Raw genomic sequence first — 21,615 nt, 5'->3', positions numbered from 1 at the left:
AGCCCCTATAAAAGGTAGCGGAGGCGTGAGTCAGAGCCACCGCCTCCTCTCCGCCCGCCTCACTTACGTGCGGCCGGGCGGGCGGGCGGGCAGGCACGGAGCCGCCGTCCCGCACCCGCGCACTTGCCGGAGATGAACCGCGCCGCGCTGCGGGTCTCGCTCCTACTCTTACTCCAGCTCCCGCTCCTGCTCCAGCTCCTGCCCGTCCCGAGCGGTGCCAGCTCCGAGAGCGACAACGACCAGGAGCACGGTGGCGAGAACGCCCCGCATTCCCCGGAGAAAGGTGAACGGGGGTCCCCCCGCGCGCGAGGCGCCACGAGGCGTGGGACACCCCGCTGCTGCATTTGGGGTGCCCGTGCACTATGCGCTTCAGAGCTTGGTTTAGGGTCCCCGGTCCCTGGGCACCCTGATGAGTGGAGCACCCCAATACTAAGTTTGGGGTCCCTGATGCATGGGGTGCCCTGATTCACGGAGTTCCCCTCCGTTGCTGGGTTGGGGATCCTTGATGGCGTGGGGCGCCCCAATACCAGGGTTGCTGGATTTGGAATGCCGTATGCTTTGAGTAGTGAGGAAGGGGCAGCCCCCAGTGCCGGGGAGCTCCCCCCTTCCTTGGTTTGGTGGAGGGAGGGAGGAAGGAGCTGCTGTACCTCCTGCTGCACCCTTGTTAGACCTCCAGGTGTGCCCCAGTGTGAGGTGTCCCTGTGGAGCTGTGTCCTCCCAGCATCTCCCTTCTGCGGGCGCTGCCCCCCCTCCTAGCACGTCCCTGCCTTTGTCCCTGCTCCCGCCAACTCCTGTACGGCCTGACCGGCCCGACCCCTGTCCAGGGACTGGGCCCTTACTTTGTGAGCAACCCTTTTCCCTCACTAAGTCCCTTTTGCATCAGACTAGGGGGCTCACGGCTTCCTGGAATGGGGGTACGAGGACTGTGAACCAAGCAGTCCCTGCTTGCTCCCGGGGATCGCCCGAAGGTTCCCACCCCGCATCCTGGCATGGTGAACGGCGGCCGGTTCCCTTTATCCCGCAGCATGTCTGCTAGGCTGCCCTGCATCTGTCTTGTCCCACTGCAGCCCGCAGAGGACAGGGTCTGGCGCTGGGGGCTGCCCCATGGCTGACGATGGGGAACGGGGGACGTGCCTGAACTCAGGGCTGCGGGGTGGTGTGTGCCCCCCCTCCTCCCTGTGAACTATCTTGCTGGGGATGCGGGGGCTTTCAGGCTCACAGTTTCAGGGGAAAAGTCCTGCGTGTTTGATCTTGGTGCCTTTTCTGACTGGAGACCGTGATGCTGCCAGTGTTCTGCAGGGATTTTGGGAGAGTGCTGGGGATTTGCTCGCGTTGGGCTGAGCGCAGTACTGGGACATTGCTGTCCCTGGCTACAGTCCCTGTCCCTGCGTTGCCCACAGGTTTGTTTCCCGGGCTCAGCCTCATACCATGTCCTTGGTTTTGCCACTGGTAAGGAGTAGTCCTGACCTGTGCCAGGACAGCTGTCCTGTGGTAAGGACTGGGAATTGTTTGGTGCCAGGAGCTGCTTTTGTTATTGCATTGAATCACTTTTCTTACCAGACCTGCTCTTGCCGGGTTGAGAACAGGAAAGAGATGGGGATGCAGATGCTCCCTGCCACAGAGATGAAGCAACCCAGGCCACAGAGTGGGAGGGTGTAGGGTGTTCAGCATACCGGTGTGCTACGCTGACAGCAAGCGGCTGGACATCGTGTGAGATTTGGGATGGGTGGTTGAGAAGACTGAGGCTGGGATGGAGATGAGGAAAGTCAGTGGCAAAGAGGTAGGTAGGGAGGAGACAACTTGACCCATGAAGTACCAGCGTTAGAGACTGAAGGTCTGGACAGGAGTCCAGAAGCAGGTTGTGGCTGGAACCTTCCAAGGCTCCCGCCAGGTACCAGGAGCTGTGTGTCTCAGCACCTCTGCCTAGTGTTGGGCTGGTTCCCTCTTTCTTGAGACTTGTACACAAGGGAGGGCTGGTGGCCTCTCAGCCTCAAAGTCCAGGTGTTGTCAGTGAGGCTTTGCCATGGGCTTGCTTTCCCAGAGACTTCAGTCCGCTGCTACATGTGCCTTTGGGAAACAGTAACTCCCTTTCCCACTGCACCCTGTTTCCTGTCCCTCCTATTCTAATGTGTCTTGCTCTGTGTTCTTTTCTTGCTCATTCTGCAGTTCTTCTTGTTCATTTCTTTTCCTCCAGCTGAACCCATTTTTCTTGCTGATACTCCTTATTCATCTCTTTCCCCAGCTCCAAGCACTGATCTGTCCTCTGGGATTTCCCCATTTTTATCCCTTTTGTTGGAATGACCCTTTCTCTGCAGTGCTCTGTAATTGTTTCCTCTTTCCCCCAGCACTTGCTGGGGCAGCTGAGTTCAGAGTGAGCAGGAACATGCTGTAGAGTAAAGCCTGCCCTATGCCTTCCTCCACCCAAACCCTTGCCCTTCTCAGGGGGAGCTGGCATAATCTTGAGCCCCACAGCCCAAGCAGTCCTCCCCCAGGAGAACAAAGAACAATCCCTGCAATGACCTGTGCTACCAGTGGCAGATTAAAGACTGATCCCAAAGGCTTGCAGTGGGTCAGAGTTTATAAACAAAAAGGGGCTTTAATAAAGACAGGCTTGGGAGGGATTGTTCCGCCTATGGGCAGCACATGGAGTGGTGTCCTGAAAGAATATGGGTGCTGTATGGGGTGTGTGTCTGGATGGAGAAACCAGGGCAAAGGTAGGGCTGTGATGGCATACCCCTCCCATCAAAAAACTTCTTGTGGGGGTTAGCAGAAGGATGTTCAACTTATGTGCCCAACCTGCCTAGACCTGCCCAGACCAGACCATGCCTGTGCCATGCTTGCCACAGACTGATCTGGAGATCTGGCTATGGACAGCGTGAACACAGTGGCATAGCCATGTATCCTGATCAGGTTATTGCTTTTCAAGGGACTTGGTGCTTGGATGTGTTTTGTAGGCTGGAACGTGGCTGCTGTGGCTGGACCCTACTTTGCAACCTGCACTCTCTGTGTCCTCATACCTCCTGCCTTACTGACCATTAGGAATAATACTCTGCTTACCCTCTTTTCTGGGCTATGACCTGCACTGATCCCTCCACAGATGGGACTGATCTCTCAACAGGGCACAGCAAGGTGGTCCTGACCTGACATCTGCAAACTGAACTCATCCCACAGAGCTTTGCCCCAGGTGTGGCTCAGGGTTGGGTCCCAGTGGGAAGAGGAAACTCTGGCAGGATCTCAGTGCTGCCTGTGGCTGAGCACAGGGCACTGTGTACCCAGCCGATAAGAGGGCAGAATATTAGAGCTAGAAGTGAGCCCACTGCCCTGCCTTTCACACAAGAGCCATCAAAATTCTAGAGTTCAAGACGAGCAGGCAGCATCAGTGGCTGCATTGCTGTCATTCAGCATCCACACTGTGAGGAGCACAAGTTTGCTTCAGTGTTATCAGATGCCCTGCAGCAGCCTCAGGCTGTGTATCCCCTAAAATGTGAAAAACTGAGGAAGTGGGGTGCAGACATATAGGACAAACCTTCTGGTCTCCTTCACTATTGTTTGTCGCCGCCGAGGGTTCCCCTTTGGTCTGTGCAAATCATCCTGAGTCCTTCAGGTGCACAGTCCATTCCTCTGTGTCACTGGTGAGGTCTCCTGCAAGCAGCTTGCTGCATCAGTATCTTTCCCGTGTGGGATTTGTAGCAGTCAGTGGTTGTGCTGGCTCCTCACACTGCCAATGGCTTCTCCTACCCTTCCTCCCGGGCTGCAGGACATGCGGAGCAGCACGCTGGTAATGGCAGCGTCCGCCTGAACTCGGCAGGAAAGTGTTGTTGGATGGTGTTGGATGTCAAGGAGGGAAGGGAGCTGGCACTTGCAGCAGTGCCTGTATCCCAGAATAGGAGGGCTGAGTGGGAGCAAGGAACAGCAGAAGAAAGTACAAAGGGAGGGAGCAAAGGGGGGAAAACTCGTGGGAAACTTGGCTGTATCATGGGCTGCTGGGGGAAGGGGGTGGTAGTTAACACTCAGGTGAACCAGTGGGGCTCTGTGTGGCTGAGCATGGAGGCGTTTTTGCCTGCAAGGGCAGGCATACCCTACTGTGTTGCCCTGCTGGGTTCCCTACAAGCAGCCCTCTTCTTGCATGTTATCTCCCTCCCAGGGTGCACGTCGCATCACCAAGGTTGTTACTCTCCTCATTTTTGGGAATGCTTTACAGTCTCTCCCAGGGCTCACTGAGGGGTGCTCAGAGATAGGGCAGGGCATGAAAAAGACCCACTGCTGAGGTACAGCCATGTCTGTTGTGGTGAGTGGCAGCACTTCAGCAGAAAGAAGACCTGGCACCACAGAGTTTTTTGAGGGAGAAGACGTGCTCCAGCGGGGAGTGTGGGAGGCAATTGAAATTATGCAAATCAACACTTGGGCAGGGCAGTGGGTTAATGTTCATCACAAAGGGCTGTGAGGCTGAAAATGCCCCCCCCCCCCCCCCCCCCCCCATGGAAGGGATCAGAGTAGTGCAGGGCTTCTCTGAGCTGTGCTGAGGCTGGGACAGATGCTGAGCCTGATCCAGGGCCTAAGCTAGGCTAGTCTTGGTGCTGTCCTGCAGTGCTCTGTGAGTGTGCCAAGGGGACCCATCACTGCACAGCTGGGTTTGAGAGATGCCTCCCTGAGGGGGGGAGCCTGGCTGCAGCATCACTGCACCCACTGCGTGGGATGCAGAAACACACTTGGGTGCCTTCAGTGGATGGATAAAAGCTTGAGAATCCTTTTGGTTCTGATGCTGAGATGTCCCTGGGAAAGTCTGTGTGTTGACATGGATTGAACTGACTCCTGGGTGCAGCTGCAGCATTTGGGGTGTTTCAAGCTGGCAAGCTGAGCTGATGGGAGGCTGTGAGGAGGGTCCAGAGCCCTCTTGGCTGTGGAAAGAGATGGGTGCTGGGAGATGTGGGAACCTGGGGTGGGTGGCACAGTGCTGACACAGCAGGGCAGGTGTCAGCACGGTGCTATTGCTCAATCTAAAATATGATGTTTGAGCTGCTTTCTGTCAAGGCAGAGTCCCTGGAGACGAGCAGAAAGTGGGGTGTCAGGGCACGCTGTGCCAGTTGAGGCATGTGCAGTGAGCCCAGGCACCATGTGCAAGCCCTGGGGTGCTGGCCCTTACCTGTGCCAGGTCTGTCCCAGTTTGAGTGCTCCTCGCAGTGGGGCTCTCCCTGCTGATAGGCACCCTTGTACTGCAGGAGGGGAATCCTGCCTGGGAATCAGCAAGTGTGGCTCTTGTGTACAAACCATCTCCCCTTCATGCAGATAGTGCCAGAAGGGGCAGGAGAGCGGGAGTAAAGTGGGAGAAGACACAGGGTGTTTCCAGAGGAGGCTCCATGTTCCCTGGATTTTGGTGCATAATCAGTGTCTGGGGAGCAGGTTAGCTTTGTGTGAGCAAGGTGGGGAGGATGAATGAATGTCAGCTTGCTGTAGAACAGCTGGGTGCATTCCAGGGCAGTGCCATGCAAGCAGGCATGGAGAGGGCACTGTAGCCTGTCCTGGGGCACACGTGTTCCTGCCTGGTGCAGGCAGCTGTGGCTTGCCCAATCTACTGCTTGCTGCTCCTTCTTCCTATGCCCTTGGGAATACCAGTGTCTGGGCAAGTGATTCCCAAGTTTCAGAAATGCTGCAGAGGTGAGTCACCAGTGAAGCTGGAGGGAGCCCCAAGATCTGTTCCCATCTCTGCAACACAGAGTGCCCCTAAACACCCTCCAGACCTTTCTAGGCTGGTTTGGGTGTGGCATGAACTTTCCAGTAGATGCACCAAAGACCCCCAGTAGTCCCCGTGCCTGGATCCTTGCTGAGAGGACAGGATCCTGCTGGGCTTGGGGCCTTGCATGGAACATCTGGGCCTGGGAAAATTTGTCTTTTCCTTTCTCACCCCTGAGCTGGAATCTACTTCTATTAATAGCAAGTGGCTGCAGATAGCTTTTGTGAGCAGCAGGAATGGGGACTAGAGCAGTGTCTGCTATACCCCTCCTGTGTCCTGACCAGGCTGTCAGGCAGTTGGCCCCACCAAGGAATAGAGATGGCATCAGGGCTGGACTGTACCTGTTAAAAGCTCCCCCATGTCCTTGCTGCTTTATGAATGCCTCCCTTTTCTCCAGACCTGTCCCAACCTGGCACCCCCTGCTCCTGCTCTTGTGGGCTGGGATGTGCCAACAGCTTGTCTACATCAACACACTGGTAAGGACAAGTTCAGAGGAGGAGTCCATGAATTATCTGTTGTGTCAGTCAGAGCAGGCACATAATCCTTTTGGGCTATGTTTCCCTCTTTGTGGCAAATCCAAACCCCACATCCCTTTGCCTGGAGTTGGTTGCCTAGAAGGGCTGGTAATGGCCAAGGTGTTTGGTCAGGGCTCTTGTGCACTTCTCAGGCCGGCTCCAGTAACATGCTGGGAATCCAGACTTTGCTGAGCACTTCAGAGGAGTGATGGTTTGAAGGCCAGGCTGTTGAGTACTGTTGTACCCTTAGGACCTGCCCAGGAGGGCTTTGCCCCCTCTAGATCTGCAGAGCAGGCACACCACCAGCTGTGGGAAGCTCAGGGTATGTCCTGCCCTGCCATGACCACTGTGGGCCCCATGAGTGACACAGGACATGTGGAGGTCTTGGCACAGGTTTCCCCATCCTCCCTTCTGCTTTTCCTATGGAAAGGGGTTTCTATGGTAGGACCCTTATGCAGTCTGTGGGGGCATTTGGTGATTGGGTGAGTTACAACAGAGTGCTACTGGAACGGGAGATGAGCTTTTGGCCTGGTACATTTTCTTGTGGCAGTCTGTCTCCGTGGTAGAGGCTAGGTTTTGATGCTTGTTTGCTGCCTCTGCTGTGAGTCCCAGGGCTGCTTTCCCCAGTGGGAGGAGAGTGTGTCTGCATGGTGCAGTGCATCTTGCTGCCCAGACTCCTCATGATATGGGACCTGCACTTGTGAAGTACTTTGTCTTGGGGCAATGGGAGGCTTTGTGTGCTCCAGAGCAGCTGCCAGAGTGCTGCTACAGCTGCTTAGTGGCAGAAGCCAATAACCCTGATTTTTCATCTTAAGGGTGATGACAAAATGTCAAGCCCTAGGGTTTTCCCTCTGACTGACAACTGTGGGAGACTTGGCCCTGCTACAAGGCAGCAGTACCATTTGGGAGCATCCCCTTTGCTGGAGTAGAGGAAGAAGAAAGAAAGCACACTCGGGGAGGGCAATTAAAAGCAGTGAAATCCCAGCGACCTGCTGATGGGGCTGGGAGTGCTGCCTAGCAGAGGTGTGCTTGTTGACAACCTTTTCCTTCCATTCATATGTTTTTTTCTTTTCTTTTTTTTTTCAAGGCCACAGTCACTGGAGCTATGAAGGTAAATACCTTGCAGGTACTCCTGCTTTTTCCCTACTACTCGGCAGATTCTGGGCCTGAGCCAGCCGTGGTTAATGATTACAGGGCTCCTGTGCGCACTCCGAGACTCACCTCTTCCTCCTGTCTGAGACTGACACAGTGCCCAGACCCAGGCACGGATGGGCTGAAGAGCCAGGGGTTGCTCTGATTTCAACAGGAAGCAACCGCTCCAAGGAGGGTTTCCCCAGTCCCTTGGGTGTGGGGGGATGCCCCTGGAGGCAGGGCTCCTCCCTGAATGGGAGCTCTCCTGATCCTGTGCCAACTGGGGAAGCAGGCTGGGCTCTCCTGGCTGGATTTGCAGTCCATGCTGGGACTTTGACCTGCCCAGGGATTACTTGTCTTCACCTCTGCCCCCTGTCACCCTCCCTCCCCATCCTGTCCAGCCCTGCCCTCCCATCATGGCTTGGGAGGCTTTTCTACCATGGGCATCACTGCAGTGCTACCACAGATGCACCCCTTACTGCTGCACCACCACTCTGGGATTTGGCTTGGACAGGCTAATGTCCAGCTGCGTCTTTACAGGGGTCCTGTGAGTGTCTGGCCTGGGGACAAGCCTGGATTTCCATTGGCCCGTGACACACTAAAAGCAGCCCCCTGCAGTGCAAAGGGAGGTTTCTGGGGCATCAGCTATGTTTTTTGCAGTTGTAGCACTGGGGAGAGGTGCCCATTCCAGCAGCCACCCCAGTCATATGAGATATCAGTTTGCCACAGAGCCCTGCAGCATAGTGGTACCTTGCTCAAGTGGCAGTGTGGGTGAAACCTGCCAGAGGCCAGGCTGTGCAAGGCAGCAAGTGTGTGATGAGCTGCAGGGCAGCAGCTCCACAGCTTGCCAAATCCACTTGTAAATGATCTTTGTGCGTTCTTCCTAAACACCCCAAAAATAGAATTTCCTGGCAGCTCACCATGCTCCTAGACCTTTCCTGGTACAACTGCATGCAGTCACATGGTGGCACAGATCTGCCCCCAGGCTAACTTTGTGGAAGTTAAAGTTAATGTGCATGGATAATTCCCCAGCCAGTGCCTGTCCCCTTCCCCACCATCATCCAAACGTTCTTTCTGGTGCTTTCCTTAACTGAGTGATCTCCCTCCCTTCTTTCTTGCACCAGATCGGGAGCACTGGGATTCAGACTACCCAGACTGTGGGGGCACCATGCAGTCACCCATCAACATTGACACAGCCCGGACCATCTTCAGCCCTGACCTCCGTCCAATCCAGCTCTCTGGCTACAGCCTGCCTGCCAATGAGAGGCTTGTGCTGAAGAACAATGGTCACACAGGTGGGTGCAAAGGCACAGGCAGGAAGGCAAGCAGAGGCTGCCCAGACTCTACCAGCAGGACCACATTTCTCTGATGCCCTTCCCTGGACTCTGGGAAAGAGATTGTCTTCAAGGATTCAGTTATGTTGCCATCAAGGCCAAAATGGAAACACTGGGCTTGAGCCTTTACAGATCCATGGGTTTTCCTGGATGAAGGGCGGAACCTGGAGACATCCATAGCCTTTGTGAGCTGGCTGTAGAATTTTATTAAACTCCACATTTCCTTCAAAAATATGTCCCTGGTACTTTTGACATAGCTTTTCAGAAATTGGTTTCTCCTCTACATTTCACTTTCAAAGGACTCATCAGTCTCTGGATGTGACCTAGCCTTAAGTTGCCTATGTGTCTTCTTAAGAGACAACTTTGAGCAACTTCTTTAAGTCTGTGCTTAAGAATGCTATCTCATAATCTTAAGAAATTTTGATCCATCTTTTGTTTCCCTTCTCCAATTTTAGAGTGGTTTTGGAAAGTCTGGACACAACTTACTCATCTTATTTTAGTATCAGGCTTGCTATGCCAGACATGGAGGAAAACTACGTCTTTCCATTCATCTCCCCACAGCTGAGGATGGTTGGATCTGGTTGCTACTAGATTTTTCTGGGAGCAAGCAGAGTGTTCTGTGCATGCAGGCTGGTGTCCACCAGTTTCCAAGTTAAGAAAAGGTTGTAGAGAAAGGGACTTAGGCACCAGATGACGATGAGATAAGACACCTCCTTGCTCTGGTAGCTAGCAAGATGGAGCTGACCTGTGTGTACAGCAAACTTGACAGGTCAGACTCACTTTGCATGGCCTGATCAGTTGCGTGGTGCATGCACAGAGCTCTTATTGTGGCCTCTTGCCCTAACGTGCCTGCGGAGTTAAACTAGTTGAGCTCAGTAGTTGCTATTTTAGACACCCTGGCATCTGGTGTTGCTTGGTGTTTAGAAAAGCAGTCAGAGCATTTTCACTGGGGAGGGGGGAAGTACTTTCTCCCATGCTTATAAAATACCTTTATTTATTGTGGCAATGACTAGCTTGCTTTATGAAAAGCCATAAATAAATAAAAAGTTGCAAGTCCAGTAAGATACTTGTGCAGTTACTCATTTTGGTAATACAAAGTGTATATATTGTATAGGCTTTTTAAAGGGCCTGAAAATGACTCAGGTAGTTAGAAGAAGGAACGCAATGAGGTAGCTATACAAAAGAAGTGTAAAAGCAGATAAATTCACAGGGAGGGAGCAGTCTCCCATTTCCTGTATTTGAGTTTTCTATCTCTGAACCCAGTGGCAGGGAACTTGAGATGGCAAATGACTCATCACAGCCCTATTACGTGGTTAATCCCGAATCTGTGCTCTAGCTTGGTGATGTGACTAATGGGCATTTCACCTATAAAGGATAAAGGAAAAGAACTCATATTAAAAATGAGGAAAATGTGCTTAGGAGGATAGGACAGCCTTTGTCAGGGTCCAGGGATACTCCTGATCTTTTGCCTCATGTCCAGGTAACTCAATCTTAGATTAGCCACACTGCTGCATGAGTCCAAAATAGCTGGATAAACTATACTGAAGTAAAGGCAAAACCAAGTATGAATTTACAGTATCCAAAGAGGCAAAAATTTTAGCTCTAAGTGCTTTCAAAATATTTTATGCTTCCATGCCACCAGCTCCAGTGCTGTCAGACACTCGCAGGCTGCTTTATTTGAAATGTCCCAGCTCGCCAAGGGCCGCAGCTCTTTGTCCAACAGCCCTGCTCTCATAAGTATTCACCACTCTGCCAATATCCTTCTCTACAAATTTTGCCCATGGCCTTTTTGTATTATTCTCACTTACTGAATAAATTGTTGGATAACATTTGGCTTGGAGCTGGCCCCGGTAGTCTTTGCAGAGGGGCTCTTCCCTTTCCAGCATTTTCATAGCAGCTGTTTTTGAAGGTGATGCATTTACTGCAGAGTCCTCCAACCTGAAGTCAAAAGCTGAACCCTGCTGCATTGGCAGACTTGCCCATAGCCTTATGAAAGATGGAAAGCAAGTTTTTTGGTTATGACCACAAGTCCAGGGTGACTGTTTCCCTTGAGACATCTCCTCTACATCCCTGTGGGATGGACTGGGCTTTGTTTTACTGACTGACCTCTTCCTTCTTCCTCTACAGTTGTCCTTGAGCTGCCTGAGTCACTGGCCATCACTGGTGGCTATGCTCAGCAATATCGAGCTGCGCAGCTGCACCTGCACTGGGGCTCCCTGGTGGAACCTGGCTCAGAGCACACCATCAATGGGCGACGCTTTGCTGCAGAGGTGAGGAGCCCTCGTGGTGGTAGATTCATCCTTTCCCTCATAGTGCTGGGCAGGGAAGGCATCAGAGGACTGTCACGTTCCTCGTGCATGGCTCCAGTTGTCACTGGATGAAGGCTGTAACCCCTGGCCAGGATCTCATGTGGCTCTGCAGCAGTGAAGTTCAATGCAGACCACACTCTGGTGTTGAGCCAGACTCACACTGAAGCCTGGTCCTGGGCTGATGGAGCAGGACCTGTGGCAGTCCCCAGGACAGGGAAGCCAGGTCCCCTGTAGGCTGTGAGCAGCCTGCTTTGGGAGCTGCAGGGACTGTTTACTCTGTACACACTGTCCTCTTGCTCTGCCAGCTTCCGTCTGGTTTTATCCCTCCTTCTCCTAGCTGCTGTCCTCAAACTGAGCCTGGCTCTGCAGTATGAGCCCCTGGTATGCAGGACATTGCTGTCCCTAACTGGGGAAGTTTCTGCAGGCAGACCTTCCTGCTGGCTGCTTTGCAGCAGCACATTTTTTTGGCAACCCCAGCATTCTTCCTTCCCAAGAGGGGTGCTCATCACACATGCACATCTCTCCCAGCCCTTGCTTCAGCAGGCTGGTCCCTGGATGCATCTCCTATCGGTGCCCATCCTGCATCAGGATTGCCTGTTTCCCTTCCAGATCCATGTGGTCCACTACAACACCAAGTATGACAACTTTAATGAGGCAATGGTTCGCCCAGATGGTTTGGCTGTATTGGGAGCCTTTCTGGAGGTGAGTTCCATAGATCAGCAGGGGGAGGGCTGGACTGGTGTGGGCAGAGTTGGGCACAGTTTTGGGGACTTCAGAGAGGAAAATACCCTTGGAAGAAGGGGAGAGAGAGGGAAGAGCAGTGCTGATAGAATTAATGGTCATCAGGATAGGGTGCCTCTCACAGGCAGGGATACCTCCTTGCTAGCACTGCCATCATTGGCTGGTCTCCCTTCAGCCCCTGTCCTTGCCATTACTGTGTTGACTTCAGTCTCTGTGTTGCAGGTTGGGCCAAGTGAGAACCCATATTATCAGGAGATACTTGAGCATCTGCACAAAATCCAAGGAGTAGGTAAGGTCCTGTCTCATGTAGTGCTTGTCTCAGGTCTGCCACCCGGCAGAGAAACCTTCTGCCTGGGAGAGCAAGGTTGCAGCAGGCACTTGCCGTGTGTACATGAGAAGGGGAGCATTGCACTGCTCCAAGGTGCCCTCTCCTCCCACATGCTTTCCTTTGCCTCCTGGGCAAACCCACTGTTCTTTCTCCAGTGGCTGCAGTGGCACACGCAGTGCCAGGCTGCCCATGATCTCCATGCTGTTGTTCTGCAAGGGATTGCAGGACACTCCCATGGTGTTTCTTCTTCCAGGCCAGGAAGTCTTGGTGCCTGGATTCAACATTGCTGGTCTGCTGCCTGCCAATCTGAAACTCTATTTCCACTACAATGGCTCTCTAACCACCCCTCCCTGCTACCAGACGGTGAAGTGGACAATCTTCAACCAGACCATGCTACTTTCTCATGACCAGGTCTGTGAGGGCAATGAGCTACACAGTAGGTCTTTCCCTGCAAGCGTGCACCACCTGTGCAAATGCCCTGCATCTCATCTGGCCCCCAAAGGTGGGATGGATGCTGCTTTGCTCACACTGTTCTTCTTCTAGATGTCATTGCTGGTGAGGAGCCTGAGAACCGATGACAGCGATCTTCTGCAGAACAATTACCGGCCAGTGCAGAATCTGCATGGGCGACGGGTGCTGGCAAGTTTCCAGACCACCCAGCCTTTGGTGAAGCACACTCCTGGTAAGGAGTGCGTGATTGTGCCCAGGCTGTACTCAGCTGCAGAGATACAGAAATGGGGCGAGAGGCAGGAGTCAGTGTTTCATGTCTCTCACAGAAATGCAGCATTTGCATGGGTTAGATCTGCCCTGACTTATAGCAGCACTGGTCTTGGAGTCTGTTTCTGCACTTCATTCACCCTGCCTGGGGAAGATTTGTTTTATCCTTAGTCTTGCAGATATAATAGTAAGAGGACTAGGGGATGTATGTTCAAAAGCAAACAGCCAGGTCCTGGCATTCAAACTAGCTCGCTCAATCCAAAATGCAACAGATAAATTCAGTAGCAGCTGCCACTCATACAAACTTGAATTGAGCATCCCTCATCCAAACCCTGCAGGAAGGGCAGTGCTGGGGACCACATGTGAAGGCTACGCTCTACCAGTGGGCCACACAGACATTCTGACCAGGCACACAGTCCCCTGCCTGATGCAGCCCTGCCTGCCTGTCCTCAGTTTGCCCTTGAAGGTCTTTTTTGCATTGGTGGTTTCCAGGAATGAGTAGGAATGACTCTTAATCCCCAGGTGTGACTATCGCACAGCATCACTGAATTTTTGTCCATTGCTGCTCCCTGAGGTCACCGGGGCTTTTCTGTTCAACATCCTGTTCCTTTTCTGTTTTGATGGCATTTCCTACACCTTGTGTCAAGTTGACTAATGGGAACAGCCCAGAGGCTTGGTCCCAGGCCTCTGGGCAGTGCTTTGGTAACCACACACTGCGGTGCAAGGCACTTCCCTCACCGTCCTACCTCCAGCCAGCTTGCTAATGGCTGTAGGTTTTTAATCACTGTGGTCTTCAGCCTGGCTAGCAGTTTCCCATGTGGCACTGCATCAAATGCTTCACTGAAGCCGAGAGAGATAAAATCTACTGCATTTTCTTTGTCTAGAATATCAGTTATCAAAGAAGGATATCAGGTTAGGCTGGCATGCTCTATCTTTGGTAAACCTGTTAGATACTTTATCATATTTTCCATTTACCTCTGAGCCTTTCTTTTACCACTTTCTTGCAGAAGCTGTTCCAAAACCTCCACCTGCTGACGTTGGGGCAAGGGGGGGAGTTGCCCAGATCTAATTTTTTTTTTTTTGCTTTTCCTTATTTGCTATTTCTATCCAAAAATCCCCACTACAACAAAGCCACAAAGCCCTTGTTCCTGAACTACGAGGGCAGTGTTCCAGTACTCCTGGACGAGGTTACTGGTCCCCTGCCTTGAGTGCACGGGATTGGTGGGGTTGTCTCCCCACATCAGTGCTACCTGCTTTACCCCTGGGGCCACTGCGTGCTGAGATGGACTAGTGCGGGATCATGTCCCGCTTTGCTTGCAGCTGCACCTTCTCTGCCCACGCTTGTTGATCTTCACCCAGTCACCCTCAGTTCAGGATAACCTCTCCTGGCCCCAACGACTGGGTGAAGGTGGCGGCTTTCCTGCAGTTGGATACAGCCTGCAGATAGTGCCACTCTGCGCGCAATACCCAAGCCGTGTACAGATGATAGTGCAGCTCTTGAAAAGCTGTGCTGTTGGGTTGGGTAAATATTTGCCCAGCATAGCTCCCTCCCAGCATGTGGAGCCACTAAACCATCCCCATGCCGGGTGCCCTGCCCGCAATGAATGGCTGCCTCCTCCCAGAAGCTGCTGGCCATCTAGCCACAGGCAACTGTCGCCATGGTCACTGCCTGGTGGGCTCACCCCATGCTCCTCTCCAGGTTCTCTTGTGGAGTTTGGTACAGTCATGGGGTGCTGCAGTGCTCAACACACTGCCTGTCTGCTTCCTAGGTGGTGGAAACAAACAGCGATGTGGGGGCGTTCTGGCTGTGCTCTGCAAGGCTTCTGTGTGGGCTGTGGTTCAGGGATCCTTTTCTCTCCCCTTCCCTTGATGCTTCTGGCAGGGTGTCAGGGCTGGGATTCCTGCATACTGTGAGCTGCTGGGGATGCAACAGGCACCTCTCCCTGCCTGCTGCTCATGGGTGATGGGGAGTCTTCCAGTCAGCCCTGTTTTGGCAGTGGGGCCTGAAGACCTGCAGGTTTGACACTTCTGCCCCCAAACACCTGGGGCAGCCTCCTAATTGCACTGTCTGTCTTACAGGTAGTGACAGCTCAGCACCAGCAGCAGGTAGGTGAGGGGGCTGGCAACAAAGGATGGGGAGGTGGATGGGGGGTGTACCATCCTGGGAACTGGGGTCCTGAAAGCCATGTTCTGAGCTGGTGAGCAGGCAGCCACAGTGCGTTTGAAGGGCTGCCCTAGCATCTGTGCTGCTGGTTCCCATCTTTGGTCTTTTGCTTCCTTTGCAGGACACTCCACCTCATTTCATGCAGGTATGTGTGCTCAGTTGAGGCTGTTCCTTTGTATCCCCTCTGTCTTTGGGCCATCAGCCTGCTCCCTTGACTCATCTCCCTGAGCTGCAGGGGACGTGTAACCTGCCTGTGCTTGGCTTGCAGGGGACGTGCTGGCTGTGCTCTTCGGGGTGCTCTTTGCTGTCACAGCACTGGCCTTCCTGCTGTACATCTACAAGCACCGCAGCCAGAATGCACGGTGAGCCACGGGGACATGCAGAAAGAGGACTGGGGGCAGCATGGGTCCAGGGCATGAGAAAGGGGCTTAAGGGTTGTCTCAGGCAGCGAGACTCACTACTTGGTCTAACACTCCCCTCCCCCTTCTTCCCCCACCAGGCTGGACTCGCCAACCAAGTCCAAAGTCATCTACACGGCAGCCAGCACTGAGAACACTGCGTAAACTCCACACCTCTGTGGCAGCACCAGTCCCACTGGGTTCAGCTGCCGCACCACCTCCCCTCACTCCCGCCCTGGGCCAAGGACGAGCCAGTACTCCAGCATCCCTTGGCTGCACCGGCTGCCCACAAGGACTGTTTGCCTGGGGCAGCATTTGGCCCCAACAGATATTTTTGTTATAAAAACGGGAAAAAGTATTAAAAAAAAAATAAAAGCCTTCCATGGTACCAAACCTCTCTGCTGTCCTTGAGAGCAGCTGTGGGGCAGGAAAGAGCACCCTGGTGGAGCTGGACCCACAGTGGAGAAGGGCGTGCAGGGACCCCTCTGTGTGCTGGGCAGAGCTCCAGAGTAAGCAGCACAAGGCTTCTTGCACAGCACAGCCCTGCCCTCCATCACTCTGGGACTTCTTCCTCCTCTTATTTGTGCAAAGCATTGGAAAAACATAGCTACAGCTTGGTAGGGCTGGGGAAAGGCTGAACCGCAGGTGGCAGAGTCACCTCTTGCTTGCTGGCCAGCCCCCACCCAGCTCACCTCCAGTTCTATCATATCATATCATATCATTAGCCAAAGTAGCCTCAGATCCATGGCTACTTCCCACCTTTTGTGGTGGCTCCAGTGGAGCTAGAGCCAAACCCCTGGGAGCTTTATGACCAGGGCAAAACCAAGAGAAATATGCAGGCCCCAGAGAGGACAGGAACCTGTAGACTCCAGCCCTCAGCAGCCTGAAACCCAAAGCTGTAAAACGAGCCCAACCCCTGTTAGGATGAACAGTGCAGGAACAAGACCTCCAGGCAAATGGGGCCTGTAACTGCCAGACCATTCCTGCCTGAGTCACACCAGCACAAGCCACTGCCACCATGGTTTGTACCCTCCCCATGAGAGCAGCGCCGATGGCCACACACAGCCCCCACTTGTCTGTGGTACTTAATTTTATTGGTATAAAAGCCCACTATGGATAAAACTGCCTTTTCAGCCCGATGGCAGTTTCTCCCTCCCAGCCCTGTGGCACAGAATCAGGGCTGGTACCCACCTGAAAATCCCCAAGAACAGGAGAGGGCAATGATCCATTGGAATGGTCCCTTGAACCCTCTCCTAAATCTGTGCCAGCAACAGCTGTGGCATTGCATCTCCTCCCAAGCATTCCACCACCCTCCATGTATACTGGACCCTTTGGATACTGTCTTTTCCCCCATCCTCCTCCCATCCAGCAAGCTGTCAGTACCTTTGGGTCCCCCAGCACCATCCTGCTGCACCAGGGTGCCAGCTCACTGCGCTACCACAGGTCAGCGCCAGGGCCATGGCTCCTGGGGCAGCAAGACTGGGCAAAGACATAGAGAAAGGAGCCCCACAAGAGTCAGCCATGACCCAGAGCACAGCAGCACTTTGAAAAGCCCCTTCCTCCACCCGGCAGTGAGGAGGCAATGCAGGTGCCCCACCCTGGCATGGGGGCAGCACACCTGTGGCGGTGGGGGGAGAAGCGATGGGTTTCTTTGGGCTCAAGACTCCAGCAGTCCAAGGTAGCATCCTTCACAGATAAGCTGACTGGGGCTGAGCTCATGGCAGGGCCAGCAGAGTCGGGTCCCCCAAAACTGAGCTGTTCTACAGGGGCTCCCAGAGGGATGTTGGAGTGAGCCAGTCCCAGCCACACTGGTTGGTTGGCTGCCACAGACAGACCCCAGTGTCTGCCCCGCCTGGGCTGGCTGGGGTCCTTGAGTTCAGGAGAAAAGATATTGCAAAGGAGGTGATGGCTGATCCTGCCACCAGGATAGGAGGAGGGGAGGGCAGGGGTGGCTGGGGGCAGGAACATCCTGCAGGGCCTCAGGATCCTGGCTGGGGGCTGGCTCCACTCCGTAAACCTGTAGGAACCAAGAGGAGAAGGGGTCAGTTTTCATCAAACTCTTTACCCGACTCCCCCCAGGATAGGCAACAACCTGACCATGGCCTCAAAAAACACTTGCTCCTCCAGTGTGGGAGACAAGGGGATGATGCCCTTGTTCCAGCGACAAGGACAACCTCTCACCATCCCAGCTCCAGTCCTGGCACCTGGCAGGACCTACAGTGCCCTCCATGCCCTTCACAGAGCATGACTTACAGAGTAGGAAGCGCCGCAGGTTCTGTGCAGATCCCCCCGACAGGAGGTAAGCCCAGGCAGCGGCAGCAGCCATCAGCAGGTAGGAGGGCACCAGGCTGCCCACGTACAGGGGGTTGCAAAATGACTGGACAGAGAGGCAGGAGAAGAGAAGAGTGAGCAGGTAGGAAAGGACAGGGACAGGATATGTCACAGTGTCAGCACCTCAACACGTGGGTTTGGGAGAGGGGACACTGACTCTAGGGTTTGGTTTGTGAAGGGCCAGCCGCTTCACTATCGCCAAAGGCTATTTCCCCCCAGCACAGGGAGCAGTACTCAGAATATTGGGCCTGGTGCAGAGCTCTGCCCCCAATTACTCACCGACCCCGAAACAGTGAGGTGCATGACAACAACCGCCGTGATCTCCCACCAGCGCCGATGCTCGCAGCCGTGGAAGAAGAGAATCCCCCAGAAGGTGTGAAGGAAAATCAGCACCATGGTCATAAAAGCTGCAGGGAGCAGAAGAAAAGTGTCATCAAGGAATCACCCACCCTGATCTGGCCTGCAGGCTTAGGGAAAGGATGGAGATGAGTCAGTGAAGGGGAGAAGAAACACTGCTGAGGCAGACTGGAAGAAGCTGGGTCAGATCCTGAATTTGGGAGAGATAGAAGAGCAGGGAGGGTTACAGGCAACAGAAAGAAGGGTCTGCTACAGACAGATGTGACAGGGGACTGTAAGGGGCTCAGATGGGTGAGGGTGCAGCATGAAGACAGCATGGAGTGAAATCACCAGCCCCTCTGGGTCTGCTACATCTGTGGTGGGGCAGAGACATGAGCAAAGGGTGCCAGTCACTCACCTGAGGTCAGGAAGTACAGCTGCGAATCCCCGTGGATGCCCACAGTGCCAGGCCCTAATGCATCTGCCAGGAGATTGATCATGGAGAAGGCGCCACTCATGAGACCAAAGCCCACGCCAGCCACTGCCGGGACAGGGACAATGTCAATCCCTGAGCCTCCCAGGAGCCAGTCCAGGCACCTCCAAGCCAGCTTGGCATGAGAGCTCTCCCTTTGCTCCCAACACCATGCCCACCCCTGCAGTCAGGGTGTCCTACCAGGTACAGCACTCACCATATGCCATTTGCTGGATGGAAATTGGGGAGCAGCCGTCCTCACTGAGGGCCACCAGCCCCTCGATGGCCTTCCTGTGGGGTGAGAGCACACTGGAGCCCAGCACAGACCAGCCACCTCCCAAGGCATGGTGCAGCACTCACTCCGCACCACACAATGCTCCTGGCAACCTCCCCATCCCTGAGCTGCAACACAGACCATGGAGAACAACTATGTGACTGTATCATGTGAAAACCACGTGAAGCCACACAGATTTTCCACAGAGGAATGTGGGTGCCAGCCAGCCCAGCAGAGCAGGGCTGGGGTGAGCAGGACTTCGGGCATAAGGAAAGCAGCAGCACCCCCACATGGAAAGCAGCCTCAGTGCAGGCGTGGGAGGCTGCACCTGATCTCTGCATTCATACTCTAAGGAAGATGTTGACGACAATGAAGGAGGTGCAAGGAATACCTCCAAAAGAAAGAAAGATTCTCTGGGGAGAGAAACTAAGAGAGGAGAGGGCTCATAATTTTTATCAGCTACAGGTATGGTGGGTGAGGAGGATGCCAGCCAGCTCCTCAGCCCAGGGAGGACAGCAGCACTTGGAACCAGAGATCCGCAAGGCAAATGAAATGCAGTGGTTTGTGTCAGAGGCTGCTCCGTGGAGCTCTGCTACCCTCTGCCTGCTCACCTCTGACAGTGCCCTGCCGCAGGGAGCAGCATGAGCCTGTGGACCTGGCTTCCCTGGCCTTCTCCCAGCTTCCATCCAGGAAAGATGAGGGGTATGAGGGATGCCGACCTCTGCATTACCTGCCCGTGCCTGACTTCACAGTTCCAGCACAGTGTCTCATCTGTCCATACCCATGACAGGGTGCAGCATGTGCTCACCTGGCAGCACAAGCCCCTGTGCTCCAAGCAGGCAGCACCATAGGGGCCAGGAGCTGCTAAGGCTGCACTGACACTGTCCTGGGCTGGCCAGGGCACTGGGTTCTCCAGACCTTAGGGCTGCTCTGCTCCACCACCTGAGACCCACTGAGGTCAACATATCAAAACAGGTGCCACCCACATGCTTGCAGTAAGCACTGACATGGCTTAGTGCACATGTGACATCCCCCCACAACCCAGGGATTCACACATAAAATCTGACACCTGTCATGGCTGGGACCACCATCCAGCAGCACTGGCACAGCAGGGGAGATGCCATTACCTGAGGAGCTTGTAGTAAAGGAAGCGGAAGGCCTCCTGTAGCAGCACAGAGAACATGACCCCAAATATCAGGAGCCCCTTCTGCAGCCGCTCATCCCGGGGGTCACTGGCTTTCACCGCAATAAACCAGATGAGGGAGGAGAGCAGCAGCGACACCAGCCAAAAGAAAGCCCTGCAAGAGACAGAGCCTGCTGACACCTGTGCTGTGCCGGGACCCATGCCAGTGCCATGTCGGGACCATGGGGACTACCCTGTGTGCCTCTGTGCTGGGATTGGCACTGGCAGCTGTACCCCAGCCTTGCCCACTCTCCTACAAGCACCAGTGCCATTCTGGTACCAGTTCTGGGTAGGTTGTGCCTGCACTAGTCCCACCACTGTACTGTGCCTGCAGTCCTGCTCCACTGGACACCATAACTGGCACCAGAACCCCTGTTGGGCTCAAAACAGTACCAGCACCTGTGCCAGGACCATATCCATGCCAGCAGCAGTACCACACCCTATTGGTCCCAGTGATGCTGCTACCAGTGCCCCTGCTGCACATATGTACCACTACCAACCCTCCACTGGTACTGTAGCAGTACTGGTGTCCACAGCGTGCCACTGGCTGTCACAGTAAGAGAAACAATGTTGGTGCTCCAGTCATGCAAGCAACAGCACCAGTATGAGTCCTGGTGACTCCACTGAGCCCACAGCAGCACAGGTACTGGTCCCACAGTGGTGCCTTTGCCAGTACCAGTCACAGGCCTACCACATCCCTGACGCTACCGGCACTCACCACACCCATACTGGTACTAGCACCAGCACCGGTCCCAGCACCCATCACAACCATACTGGTACCACTACCAGCAGTGGTCCCAGTGCCCCCATCACACCCATAAGGTGTCAGCATCAACTCTGCTACCAGTGCCTCTGTCATGATCATGTTGGTCATGCACAGGCACTGGGACCAGCATCCTATCACACCCATACTGGTACCACTACCAGTACTACTACCAATGCCCCTGTCACACCCACACTGGTACCAGTGTCCCTGTCACACCTGTACTGGTACCAATACCCCTTTCACACCCATACTGGTACCAGTACCCCTTTCACACCCATACTGGTACCAGTACCCCTTTCACACCCATACTGGTACCAATACCCCTTTCACACCCATACTGGTACCAATACCCCTTTCACACCCATACTGGTACCAGTACCCCTTTCACACTCATACTGGTACCAGTACCCCTGCCACACCTATACTAATACCAGTACCCCTTTCACACTCATACTGGTACCAGTACCGCTTTCACACCCATACTGGTAGTAGTATCCCTGTCACACTCACACTGGTACCAGTGCCCTTGTCACACCCCTACTGGTACCAGTATCCCTGTCACACCTATAATGATACCAGCACCGGCATCGGTTCCAGCGCCCCCTCACACCCATACTGCTTCTGGCACCGATCCTGCCCCCAGACCAGTGCCCCCACCGCTGACTGACCCGGCGATGAGGATGATGATGCGGAGCGGGTCGCGGGCGATGGTGAAGAGGAATAGGCCGAACGCGGGCCCGAAGGCGATGAAGGTGCACCCGAAGAAGACGGCGAGCGTCATGTCGGCGAGACACGGGAGCGGGACACAGGAGCGGGACAGGGGACCCGGAGCTCGGATCGGACGGGCCCCACGGCCCTTCCCCCTCCGCCGCCCTTCCGGGGCCA

At 54.3% G+C, this 21,615-nt stretch overlaps 2 protein-coding genes across 3 annotated transcripts; one reads left to right on the top strand and one right to left on the bottom strand.

Annotated features, from left to right (window-relative positions):
• Positions 1–52: 52 nt before the first annotated feature.
• LOC139684863 (carbonic anhydrase 9-like) lies at positions 53–15,761 on the top strand. 2 transcript variants are annotated; one of them, XM_071581231.1, is made up of 12 exons: positions 53–283; positions 7,334–7,357; positions 8,502–8,672; positions 10,839–10,981; positions 11,630–11,722; positions 11,984–12,050; positions 12,343–12,500; positions 12,633–12,771; positions 14,886–14,912; positions 15,092–15,115; positions 15,239–15,332; positions 15,470–15,622. In XM_071581231.1, the coding sequence occupies exons 1-12, from the start codon at positions 133–135 to the stop codon at positions 15,531–15,533; spliced, it is 1,155 nt and encodes a 384-aa protein (XP_071437332.1). In that variant the 5' UTR covers positions 53–132; the 3' UTR covers positions 15,534–15,622. The 2 variants fall into 2 exon arrangements, with proteins under 2 accessions (XP_071437332.1, XP_071437333.1); XM_071581232.1 differs by lacking the exons at positions 15,092–15,115; positions 15,239–15,332 and having other exon boundaries at positions 54–283; positions 15,470–15,761.
• A 685-nt stretch (positions 15,762–16,446) lies between these two features.
• APH1A (aph-1 homolog A, gamma-secretase subunit) lies at positions 16,447–21,615 on the bottom strand. Its single transcript, XM_071580185.1, has 7 exons — positions 21,399–21,615; positions 19,909–20,079; positions 18,725–18,798; positions 18,454–18,576; positions 17,979–18,106; positions 17,622–17,745; positions 16,447–17,385 (listed from the first exon to the last, which is right to left on the bottom strand). The coding sequence occupies exons 1-7, from the start codon at positions 21,509–21,511 to the stop codon at positions 17,348–17,350; spliced, it is 771 nt and encodes a 256-aa protein (XP_071436286.1). The 5' UTR covers positions 21,512–21,615; the 3' UTR covers positions 16,447–17,347.

The sequence above is a fragment of the Pithys albifrons genome, chromosome Z (assembly GCF_047495875.1).
Source record: "Pithys albifrons albifrons isolate INPA30051 chromosome Z, PitAlb_v1, whole genome shotgun sequence".
Lineage (NCBI taxonomy): Eukaryota > Metazoa > Chordata > Aves > Passeriformes > Thamnophilidae > Pithys > Pithys albifrons.
This window is presented reverse-complemented; position numbering and strand designations above follow the sequence as displayed.